Below are 12,875 nucleotides of genomic sequence, written 5' to 3'. Positions count from 1 at the left end.
TCACTGTGGAATATAGGGGAGGAGGTGATCTATTATGTACCTAGGGCCCAGGGCACTTAAGGCTTATAGGTCAAAAACAGTACTTTGTATTACACCTCAAAAGCTATTTGGATGACCTGTAAAATAGTGAGGTGGTACTGAATTAGTCTAATTGGTGGTTTCTAATTGTCTATTCCAGTTCCCAGCCCCTTCTCTTTGCTAGTGTTGCTCACAGCAGCATAGTATACTTTTTTCTATTCTGAGTTTGGTATTTTTTTCCTGCATGTGCCACACAGTTGTGTTATGCTGAGAATGTGTTTATGCGGATCTGCTGGCTCCCTGGCACTTTCTTGTCCCATTATGGGTGCTACTGCAATACAAACCTATAGTAGTTCTCTCTAGAAACAGTCAGCCTACTTCAACTGTCTGTTCCATTAGAATTCCATCGGTTGATATCTCTGCTCTTCTTGCACAATGGAGCTCTATACAACCAGGGATAATCTGGTCTCTGCAAGATGCAGAACTTTCCCAGGTGCTTGGTCCAAGACGGGAATCAACTCTCCCAGGAAATAAGGACCATCACAAAGCTACTTGCAAGGTACTTTTCTTTAACCTCATTTGCTCTAACATAAATATAATTAACATCAATATACTATACTAGTGAATTGCTCGTCAAAAGTGATGGGGGTGGATGGGGTGGAGCTCTGCCACCCACTACCCTGCAGCACTGCCACCTCCCAGGAGCGGTGGGGTGGAGCTCGCACACAGCAGCAGCTGCCACCCACCACCCTGTGCTGCCACCACTCCACGTCCATCCCTGTGGCACCCCCACCTCTCCCCCGCTCCATATCTGCCTGACCCTCGGCACTGGAGCCATGCCTCACCCATCATTCTGGACAGGCATTCTTGACGCAGCACTGGCTGGAGCCACACTCTGCGGGGAGCCACGCCCCCTTAAGAGCATTACAGACAGACAGACGCACGTGGAGACAGATGAACTAAGCCCTTTAGATATAAACATAGATAAGCAGAATTGAATAGATATATTAAAACATGCTAAATAAATACAGTCCAAACAAAATGGTCTCACTCCCACTCTCCCTTCCTCCACCCTGAGAAGTAGATGAGGAAACAAATACTTAACAGATGTTAGTCCTGTTGTATAATCCATAACTGGAAGGTATTTAGATATTATCCTGATGAGTATAGGATAAGTCTTACAGGAAACCAAATTAAATTCTGTGGAAAATAAAGTATGTATTGATGCCACTAACTAGATTGCATATTCTACTGCTCTTCTTTTGTCCTATAAAGATTCCTGGTAACACCTTTTCAGCATTAGTTCACAGCCCTCTTCCATCCCTTCAAGCATACTGTTTTTATTTGCCTAGAGTTTTCTGTCTGATATTCAGTTCTAGTTTGTGTCTGCTGTGTCAGAATTGAAGAAGAACTCATGATGTCTGAAAGCTTTGCCAACAGCTCTCCCAACTATACAGATGATCCAGTAGAACATATTTTAAAAAACTTGCCTCCTGGAAATTAAGAGCCTAAATTATTTAAAATTTACTCCTACTCTACAACCTCATGAACTGGCAGACTAAATAAGCCCAGCTATCACAGCCTCTCCTCATAAGTCATGTTCCCTAGCTCTCTAACCATCTCCAGTTTATAGTTTACACATATAAACACAGAGACTTCTTGTCTAGTCTTCCCCTTTTTTTGAATACTTGTTAACCCAGACCAGAGCTCATGGCAGCCATTGGAAAGGCTCTCCAGTTCCAGATAAGCCCCTCAGTACATGACAGGCGAGCAAAACAAGAAAAGTGGATGGACAGCAGCTGAGTTCTGGGCATAGCAAGCGCAACACCAAGTGGCTGGTGCATTTCCTGGCTCTGTTGCTTTCTGGCAAGCCATCAGGAAGAAGGTGCTGTAGGCCATGCATGGGAAGGACCTAGGACATCTCACAAGCTGCTGTACAGAGAGCTGATCTTACAGAGGTGCCATGACCATACACAGGCTCAGCATCTACCACAGAGTTAGGACCCCAACCAGCAGGTTGGTCAAGTGATCCCCCTCCTGTCAGTTCTTGTTTTCCTGGCTGCTCTCATACCCACTCCAGTGGCTAGCAGTAGAATTAACTGTAAATCCAGGATACATGTTACCACCTGCTAATCAGTGGCAGGCAGGCTGTGAACACTCTGTGGTACAGGCTCTTGCCTCCCACCCCATGATAGAACTGGTGGGTTGCAGGCATCTAAGTTGGGTTGTTTAGGAACAGAGTAGTGGCAGGGCATCTCAGAGGTTCAGAACCAGCACAGCCCTGGCCAGCTGGATGCCTTTAGAGTAGACAGTCAAAGCCTCTGGGTCCCAAAGTGGTTAAATCCCTGCTGGTAATAATTTCTTCTACACCCAGACCATGCTGGCAAACAGCACTGCAGCACTGATTGCAAGCAGCAACCTTAGCACACCAAATGGTAGCAGGTTGGCTTGGGGCACTTCAAAGCAAAGCAGGTAGCCAGCAGGATCAACCTTCATTTGCTGCAATAGTGTGTTAAGCTTTAGGAGACATGGTCCCTTGGAAAAAGCACAGACCATGTAGGGAAAGTATCGGGGAGAAAGCAGTTCCCCTGCTGAGCTGTGGCAGTGGCTACCTTCCCCCTTAGAACTAAGATGACAGCAGTGCTTTATGCTGTCTACTTAATGTGTTTCACAGGGAGCACATGCCTCATAAACATTACTTAAAACAGAAATAAATCTGTCCATCAACGTTGCAAGTCAGCAATTGCCTCATTGAATTGCTACATGAGAAGCTTTATTTTTTGGGAGGGGGGCAACAGGGGCAAACCTAGAATTAGCCTGTGGCCATTCAGGAGTTTGGAAGGGGAGCAGGTCTCTGTATATAATTTGCTGTCTGGCCAACTACAGAACATTTACCCAGACACTCTTCTTACCATGACCTTCCTGTGTTCTTCTGTTACCTTCTGGAATAGGGTAAACATTAGGGCTGTGTGAAGCTTCAGGTGGTGATTCGATTCAGAGGAGATTTGGCCTGATTTGGTGGCTGAATCTCCAAATCTGAATAATCACAGGACCAATTAAAAGGTCCAAATCAATTCAAAGCTCTCCGAATCTTCAAGATTCAGAGAGCTTGAAGATTCGAGCAGCAACTCCTGAGCTGGTAAGTACTAGGGGTGGAGGAGGATGGGCTGGGGAAGGGGGGAGGGGACAATGGGGGGAGCCCCCATCCCCTGCCTGCTCCCCCAGCCCCCCTCCACAGGTTCCCCACCCATCCCAGCTCCTGGCCCTTTGAAGAAAAACCCTGGTGCTCACCAGGTGCTGTATGGGGGGCTCTGCCCCCCCACTCCCCCAGCCCCACCACAGCTGCCCTGCCTGATGCAGCTCTGCCCTTTAAGAAAAAAAAAACAAAGAAAAGCCACAGGACTCACCACTCTGCAGCAGCCTTGGCACCCCCCCCGCAGGAACGGTGAGTCTGGAGGGGTTAGTTTTGTTTTTTTTTCTCAAAGGGCCAGAGCTGGGGCCAGTCAGGCAGCCATGGCTGGGACTGAGGCAATGGGTCAGAGGCTCATGCAGAACCTCCCTCGCAGTGTGGGGCAGTGGAGGGCAGCAGGGATCTCCCCCCTGCCCGGCAGCACCTGCTGAGTCAGAGCTTTTTTTTCCCCAAGTGCTGGGAGCTCGGGTGGGCAGGGCAGCCATTGCTTGGTTGATTTGGCTGAATCAATTTGGGACAGTGATTCAAATCACCAGCTCTGACCACTGTCCCCCAAATCAGATGAATCCAAATCCAAAGCGAATACAAGCCACTTCGCGCAGGCGTAGGAAACATTTATAATATGGAAGTGAGAATATTATATGCAGTGCCCTAATGTAAATCACAGTTATGATTCTCTGTATATGCTGGGGATTGTAAATGTGCTGGACAAATTAATGGGGTCCTAGGCTGTACAGGGAACCATTACAGGTGCTGCTCAGATTCTTCTACAGAATTCTAATGCACACCAGGTCACAGACATCAGCCAGTGCTAAAATAATAGGATTGATGTGTAAAAAGTTCTTTTCCTTCCTTTTCCACCCTCCAGCTTTTCCAGTTTTACACCTCTTGAAAGCAGAGGGAATAACCAGTGTTAGACATCTGAGAGGTAATTGCATAGGACATTTAAAAAGTAGAAAAACATTTGCTCAGGCCAGATAGAAACCAGATGGAGGAAGAAAGTCAAGACGATATGCAGAAGTGCAGTCAGGAAGAAGACTTCGAGAGGATAAATCTGCTTACAGAAGGTAAAAGTATTATCCAAAGACAACCTGCATATCCCAAGGCTTTTCCCATAACAGCATAGGAAAAGCTCTAATACAGTTCTTCATGGCGGGGGGGGGAAAGTTTGATCTCACTGCTAAGAAGTGGCAATTTGGGGAAACTTGGGGGTCCTCCAGTCATTTTAATTTGCATTCAGGGGTCTCCTGCTGGTTACTCAAATGTAGGACCATCAAGAACTCCACAAGAGAATGCTTCCCTAATGATTAGAGAGACTTCTTACCAGTGGTTGTGAAATGGTTTGGATGCTGTTACACAGCTGGTGGCACAACTGTGGGAAGTGGCCACACTTTAATAGAACAGGAGCTGGGTAGTGTGGATCTGAGATAATCCTGCCCTGAAGTGTCTTAACTTTGAGCCACATAAAGAGTGCTTAAAATCACTTTAAAGTAGTAATGTATGGATAATCCAGGGGTTAAGAGCTCCAGGAGCTACCCAAAATTACTGTGTAACAAGTCCCTAAAGGGGATTTGCCTTTTAAGATAAGCTCCTCCCTCCATTCAATTTCTTGCCTCAAAGGCTAACAGATATCAGGAACAGCTCTCAGTCCTTCCTGCCTGAAACTCAGGGAGCTGCTTGGAGAAGAAAAGAAATGCACGTAAGTGGGGGAAGGAGGAAGGGGCTTTGAGGAGGAAAATGTAAGGAAAGCTACTGACCTGAGCCAGAGAAATAGGAAGAATAGCTGAGAAGAGCAAAACTCCCCTGCAGGTCTTGGGCTATCAGTCCCATTTCTTTAGCTTATTGGACCTGAATATCTTTGACTGAGCGTTAGTAATAATCAGAACAAGCTACAACTAAGAGAGAGAGAGAGAGAGACAGCACGCGCACGTGTGCAATATACCTGTCCAGAAAGGTGCCCTGACTTTTCCCAACAGAGCTCTTAGCCATTCTGCTGATAGTGTCTGATTCTTTCCCATTCCATATGCTGATCATATCTGATTGTCTCCCACCTTCACACCCAATACAGGAAACCATGTTAACAAAAGTGGCAATTATTGGAGCTGGTGTCAGTGGACTGGCATCCCTTAAGTGTTGCCTGGAGGAAGGACTTGATCCCATCTGCTTCGAGCGAAGTGATGACATTGGAGGACTCTGGAATTTCACAGTAAGTGGGGAGTTTGTTTGGTAATGACAAGACACACACATTGCTGAAGACTTTCTGTCTAGCAGCATTCCAGTTTCCTCCTCTTTTCTCCAGTGTGCTTGTACCCTGTATTTGTATATTATTGCATTGCTTTCCCTGAGGTGTATAGACTGCTTGGCTCTTTCAGCCCAGGGGCCTATAATATCTTTACAACAGATTGCCTAATGAAGAGCACCATGCCATTTTGTGGCATTGATCAAAGACGATGTTATCTGTGCTAATACTTGCCCAAATGGATTACAGACTCTCGAGGGCTTATATGGAAAAGAACTAAACATCTACAGTTTCAGAGCCATGAGCGTTCTGAAATTTTAGGTCTTCAGGTCCTGTAAAAGTTGATTGATGTTAATTACACTCTGCAATGCAATCCCCCCACCCCCCGCCTTCTTATTGCAGCCAGGAAAGTAAGCCACTGGGATGGGTTTTATTGTGCTTTCCACCATTAATAATCACAGTTAACTGAATGCCTTAAAAAAACCACCTTGTTTCAGCTTCATGCATTTCAGAGTGAGGGTAAAGGAGTAATTTAGGGACAAGAAGGAGGTGTAGCCTGAGCCAGTTTAACAGACTATATTACAAGTTTGCTTTGGCAGGCAGCGTCAGGGATTTCAGCGTGACAGTGGTTACTCATTCAGCCATTATCAGGGCATCTTTGCTAGGCTTCAATTCAGGTTAGAAAAATACTATGAATTATGAGTGACATGAATAATTGGAGGGAAAAAATTGCTTGGATTTGTCCTCAAATGATTTTATTTCAGTTTTCTCAGCAAACCAAAAAAATGAAAAGCTGGTAAAAATCTTGATTCCACATGTTTTCTATTTGGGGGTTTATAACAAAAATCTGTCTGGCTTTTTTTAAAGTGTTCCTTATAACAGCAGAGGCACAATAAAGGCTATTAATTGAGTTGTTTGTTACTCCAAACCAAAACAGGAAGTCTCTTATTCTTGATTATCTTATTTTATTAAAACAGTAAAATCTTATTTCCATTATGGGATAGTGGTCTGCGTAAAGGTGCAGTGTGAGTTGCAGTCCTGTTTTAACACTGGCTAGAGATTCATGTGCCCATCTCTGGGCCTGTATTTCAAGTTCCCTATTTATAAAATAGGGCGATAACTGAGGTGAGGAAAGATTCAAGTTTGTTCATTGCTATGAAGATAGGTTGATCTCATGGCCAAGTCACCCCAATCTGCATTAAAACCATTGGAAGAAGGCTTTTGAAGGAGATGTCTGAGACCAATCCTGGAAGTTCTTCATATTGTACGTCCCCCATATTGTTCTGTTGAAAGCTAGTCTCTGCCTCCTGCTCCTTCTACCCCCATGGAAAGGCCCTGGGGACCTATGCACGAAGGCTACTGACACTCTTCATCCCTCTGTATTTCCTGGCAATGGGGTTCCATTGCACTAACCTGCACAGCTGCAGGTCCCAGTTCCCCAGGGGAAGCACTGCAGAAATGTTAATACAAGCTGGGGTGTTAGTTCTTCTTCTGAGGATTCTTCATCAGGCCAAAGTCAGGGGACAGTGATCTTATACAGATACCACTCAGCTACCCCACCCTTTCTCTTTCCTCATCCAGTAGTGGACCTCAGGCTGATAGCAACTACCACCCCAGGACAGAGAGCACAGGGCTGTGAGTCACCCAGCTGTAACTGCCAGAGAGAAATTATAGGAAACAGCCAAAGGCAAGCACAAACCATGGAGTTCATAAAGGAAATGGAAGCCTTCCCCAGGGACTGGATGGCCTCATAAGGCCAGGTCTGAAATGTGGGTGCCTTTGTCTACAATACCACCTGTATAAACCAAGAGGAGGGAGCACCTTCCATTGCCTTTCGGAGCCTGCAGTCCATTGTCATATGTCATCTCCCCCCAGTACAGAAGACCATAGTAAAAGAGTGGCAGTCATCAACTCATTTCCTCTTAAATTTAGGACTAAATTTGAAGGACATTGAATTGGCAGGAAAATAAAGTCCTTTCTCTGTTGAACTGCTACAGCAAAGGTGTTGGCGCTGGTGGCAGCTGCTGCTTTCTTCATACCACCCTCGTAACATACCCCGGTACTGGCTTGCAGAGACTACCCCAAGGAGGCCTAGGGGGATTTCAGTTTCTGTGGCTATTCCAGCTTTAGCTTCCATAGTGACTGCAAAAACACTGTTGAATACCATCTCCAAGTATGGTTCTTTTATGGATCAGTTGCTTAGACTAGGACCGAGGCCCCTGTCTAGTTTCACAGAGGTCACACTGCCTGCATCATGCACTGCCAGGGAGTGCTGGAATGAGACATGTCCAGACAGCTTCTTGGCGCTGCAGGAATTTGAGCTTTGGTAAGTGGTGCTGAGGTGCTCTTCCTTTTAGACACATCTGTGCTGTACTGCTGGGGGGTACAATGCCATGGAGATGCCTTTGTTCAGATAAAACATGACACCAGCCTCAGAGGGTTCTTTGTGATCCTGTCCAATCCTGTGGCACTTCTTTGAAACAGGGCATTAACTCCAACATCTGGGCAAAATACTAATTTAGTAATTCCACTCTACCACTTAACATTTATCCTGCCAGTCTAAAGGTACTTGAGATGTTCACTATAGAGTAATTCATCCCAGATTTTATTCTGCAATAAGAAGCTGACACACGATAGGCTTTTCCACATTGGCTGTTGCCAATAAGCACTATTGCCATGCCTGACCAGTGGCTGACGAGGGTGCCAATTTGTGTTCAGAAAAAGGCTATTCAGGAATGAAATGACCTTTCACTAGCAGCCTTCCAAAACTTGGTCGGCTACCAACTTCCATCTGCATGGAGCCATGCTTGGAGATTAAGCGTTGCACTTGCATCACCACAGCCATAACCAGTCAACATGTCAGCAGTGTAACAGCATCCTGCTAAGTACATCTGGGATTGGCACAGGAGGAAATAGTGTAGAGCTTTTATCTTCAGAGACTGACATGGGAAATAGTGTACCTCCTTCTATCAGTGTAAGGCAAGGGTGTCCAGCAGACAACTCATAGACCAGATCCAGCAAAGGATCCTAAGTCTTTTGCTTCTGACTCCAGTCCAGATATCTCTGGTCTCCTGCTCTCTTTTCATCCCTCAGAGGAACCAGCTCAGTTGCCCCAGGGATTCAGAGCCAGAGTTGGAGTGGATGGAGCTGAAGGGGAAGATAGTTCCTGAGTAAACACAGGTAGTGTGTCCAAGATAGTTTTCAGAATGGTACCGTTAATTAAGCATCATGGGGGATTAACTTAACACATGAATTGTGGCAGCATGAATTTAAAGGGTTAAGACAGTTGAGCAAGCAGCTGTAGTAGATTTCATCTCTTGAACAAAGGGACCCTGAACTATGGATTCCCAGTGTAAATTCTAAATAGATTCCTGTCATAGGGTTAACATTAAATTTTGTTCTCTGAACCATAGTGGTTGCACAATATGATAGTGAATCAATTCAGGGAATTTAGTTGTTACGTATCAGAAGTCAGGTCAGCAGGAGGGCTAAATGGTGGACCTGGCTGCCAGCAGCCTAGCTACTTCCAGCTAGTCCCAAGTGCCTACATGGGCATGACTGCTGGCTTATAAACAGCAGCTCTTTCGGTGTCAAGGAGGTTACTCAACAGGACAGATCATTCGCTGTCTAACCTTGGGCATATGACTCCTTGAACTTAGTTTCCTAGTTTCTGCCTGCTGACGCCTTGTTCCAGACTCCACCCTGGGCCCCTGTGCACCAGATCACCTTGCCAAATCCTAAGGCTTTTGCTCCTGACTCCAGTTCCAGACCTCTGTCCTATGTCAAGTGGCTTCTGGGTCATGGCATTTGTGTTGCTGTCCCTTGCAACTGAGGCGGCCTGCTCTGGACCTCTTGGCCAGTGACTTTGATCTGAATCCCTGCTTCCTCCTCCTGACTTCCCCTGGCTTGAAACTGTTTTGGTATCTGTCCACATCCTGGTCCATCACAAACCCTAGCTTCCTGACCTGCTTGCTCCAGATCCCCTGACTCTATTTGGGACCCTTCCTGTCTAACTTTTAGATCCCTGATCTCCTGGGTTGTGACCTCTAGGATCAAGTCTGTCTGCCTACATCCTGGTCATACCTCTGACACTATGAGCACTGCTAACAACAACAACTACTTCTTACAATCTCTGGTTTGGTCAGAGGAAGTGCCTCAGGGCTTGGCCAGCTGTTGAAGTTTCTCAAAATGCTTCGTAACTGATGGATCTGACCCTATGAGATGCTAAGCAATCTGGTTTCTCATTGACTTCAATGGAAGGGCCATGCCCTTTATAGATCCTATATGCTTATTCCTTCATTTCCCTGTGAAATGCAGTTGCTCTGGAAGAGCCCCTGGCAGCCATTAGATTCCAACGATTGGTATTTATATGCGCAGAGGTGTTTGACTTAAAAGCCTTTCACTTTAGCTTAGCCAGGCTGTTATGCAAAGAGTCATTAACTTGCTTTGCCATCTTGCGGTTTGCTGTTGAACAAAAGCAGATGTACTTTATGAGGCCTTCTTTATTTATGTAATAAAATAAACTGGTTGTAATGAAAAAAGCAGGACACACCTTCTGTTTATAAAGCTTTTAGAACAGTCCTGTATCACAGCCAAGTTTCTCATGCTAATCTAATAGCACAGGAGTATAATTACTGGTCAACAACACACATTCCTGAGTCTATTACTTGCCCCTTCTTGCTTGTTTATAGGCAGCTGTGTTTAGTTCTCTTTCAGTTGCATAACACTTCTCTCTTCAGATTCCCGTTTGCAGAACCTGGGTATAAATGCACACACATCAGATGAGTTTTAACACTTGATAGGAATGGGCAACACTCAGCTTTATCACTGAAGTCACTGGCAATTTCTAAACTACACATCAAATTAATGCTTACCATAGCATCATGGAGGTGGGGAGGCCGGCATCAATACTCAGTCTCTCAAGTGCCAATGCAAAATTCTCTGCTAATTTTCACTCCACAGTGCTGTATCCACTCTAATTTTAAATGTCCCAAGGAGATTAGGGCTTTGGCCTCAAAGGGCATTTTTACATGTGATCTGGGAAGCATGGAAGGAGGCAGTACTTTAATTAGAGCGCCACGCTAGTTAAAAGTGCCCAAGCATCATATGCATCAGCATCCGCCATGCTGAAAAATGGTGCTGGGGCACTTTGAACTAAAACTTATTGAACGAGCTTTAGTTCAAAGCACCCCACCACCAGTTTCAGTGCAGGGGATGCTGATGCACGTAATGCTAGAGTCTGCTGGAGCACGTTAATTTCCTTGCTCCAACAGACTCAATTATTTGAGTCTGCTCTGATGCACTGGATTTCCAGCATGTCACAGCCAGTTCCCTGCACGTGTATAGGAGCCCAAAAGGTTACTGCAATTTGTTATTAGGGTGCTCTGTAGGTTATACAGAGTTTGAGATGGAGTGTGGCCTCAGGTAGAAGTGGGTGAAATTTTTCAACCACACTGTTTAGGCAAAATATGTAGATTTTACAACACCAAAAAGCCTCATCTTTTCATGTCAAATTATGCATTTTTGAAAGAGAAACCTAAAACATCCTGCATCAAGTTGCAGTAAGGGAAGTTTAAGTTAGATATTAGGAAAATGTTCTCACCAAGAAGGCAATGAAGCACTGGAACAGGTTATCCAGAGAGGTAGTGAAATCTCCATCCTTGGAGGGTTTTAAGACCTAACTAGACAAAGCCCTGGCTGGGATGATCTAGTTGGGGATGGTTCTGCTTTGAGCAGGGGGTTGGACTAGATGACCTCCTGAGTTCTTTTCTGACCGTAGTTTTCTATTAAATCAAAGCACTTCGTTTAAACAGTTTTAAATGGATTTGAATTCTTTTATTTTAAATTTATTTTTTAATTGTTTAAAATTGGTAATGTTTTTAGATAACTGAAAATATAAAAATAGTTTCTAATTGGATTGAAAACAAATATATCATTTTGAATAAAATGCAATAAAATTCTTCATGGTTTTTTGTTTTAGCAGAAATGATGGAAAATTTCAAATTAGGTTTGACCTGAAACAAAATTGTTTTTGATTTTTAGAAATTGACACCAAACTTAAGAATTCACACACTTCTAATCTCTAGTGACTCCTAGGCTTCAAACTATATGAAAAGCAATTCATTTTTTGTTATTTCTAGCTCTTCCTTTGATAATGCCTCTTAGAGGAGAAGGTCTCTGTTCCCCTACATCATGACAAAGGTCACTTCCTATGAGAGATAAAGCCATCAAAAATAAACATATCAAGTTTTCCAGTTCAAATGTTTTTCTTTACAACTTTCATCCCATCCCATTGCTTTTGGTTATTTTTCCTTGTACTGTCCCACACAATTCAAGATAAACACCGACTCTGTTGGAATCACTTGAATTTTTGGTCTTGACTTTCAGCGGAATCAGGATTAGACCTTTGTGTTTCACCAGTAAACAAAATAGCTGCGTCCAGAAGAGCATTGCCATGTGGCATGTGGCACCACAGACACAGCATGTTCAGTTGTTCTCTGCTCTTCAAGGGAACAGCCCAGAGGGGTTTTTGACCCCTGGACCAAAAAAACCTGTGGAGAAAAAAAGCAGAGTGGTGCACACAGAGGCAGTGTACACCACTCAGAAGCAAAGCCAAGCAGCCTGGAGCTATGCTGAGGCTGCCATCCAGGCTCTGCATGGCAGGGTTGCCGCTGCTGCAGCCCTGGGAGGCCCCCAGAACCCCAGGTAAGGCTGCTGGGTCCAGCACTGTGCTGGCCTCAGCCTCCCCTACCAGTCCTGGGGTAACTTGCCACATGCCAGAGGGTGCGTGGCACAGCCATTCCCCAGGGACAACCAGCGGCAGTGCAAGGTGCACTGACACTAGTTGTCCCCGGGGAACCAAATGTCCGCACCATGTGTGGACATAGCCAATGACTTTCTGCACCTTCCTTACAATTATAATCCTTGGTCAGTTGAGAACCATTGGTAACTTGTCTTTGAAAGTGTGCCTGCATTTAGTATAACATTCAAGCTCTCATTATTCCACCTTACCCAAATCCAGGAAAACCTGAGCTCAGATCTTGCATTGGCTTACAATTGAAGAGTGTGGTTGTGTCCGCCAAGGCCTTAGAATGAAGGCACATTTGTCTACAACAGTGATTTTCAGCCTGTGGTCTGCAGACCCTGGGAGGTCCACAGCCTGTGCCTAAGAGGTCCATGCAAGATGACAATGAAAATTAATTTTCAGATCCTAGAAAAGGCATTCCATTTCCAAAGGGGTCTACACCCCCATCAACATTTTTTAGGGGTCCAAAAATAAAAAAAGATTGAAAACCACTCGTCTAGAATACAAATCAACCAACAGGTAATATTCAGGGTAGCAGCAGAATGCACTAGGTCTTTCCAGGCATTCAAGGAGAGACTGCCCATGCCCAGAAGGAGCAAGACAAACAGGGGGCTGTCAGGGGA

At 45.0% G+C, this 12,875-nt stretch overlaps 1 protein-coding gene across 4 annotated transcripts in view; it reads left to right on the top strand.

Moving 5' to 3' along the window:
• The first annotated feature begins 562 nt into the window (after positions 1 to 562).
• The window catches only part of LOC149864002 (flavin-containing monooxygenase 3-like), a 28,825-nt gene continuing 16,512 nt past the window's right edge, over positions 563 to 12,875 (top strand). Inside the window, exons 1-3 of one of the 4 annotated variants that reach the window (XM_090048261.1) lie at positions 563 to 577; positions 4,077 to 4,275; positions 5,277 to 5,414. In XM_090048261.1, the coding sequence (XP_089904387.1) occupies positions 5,283 to 5,414 (132 nt within the window). In that variant the 5' untranslated portion in view covers positions 563 to 577; positions 4,077 to 4,275; positions 5,277 to 5,282. Of the gene's footprint in view, positions 578 to 3,422; positions 4,276 to 4,394; positions 4,908 to 5,276; positions 5,415 to 12,875 lie in introns of those variants that run through there. The other 3 variants (XM_090048260.1, XM_090048262.1, XM_090048259.1) reach the window with 3 other exon arrangements.

Source organism: Crocodylus siamensis, chromosome 5 (genome assembly GCF_052110815.1).
Source record: "Crocodylus siamensis isolate JL-2025a chromosome 5, ASM5211081v1, whole genome shotgun sequence".
Taxonomy (NCBI): Eukaryota; Metazoa; Chordata; order Crocodylia; family Crocodylidae; genus Crocodylus; species Crocodylus siamensis.
Note: the sequence above shows the minus strand (reverse complement) of the source record. Positions and strands in the feature narration are given on the sequence as shown.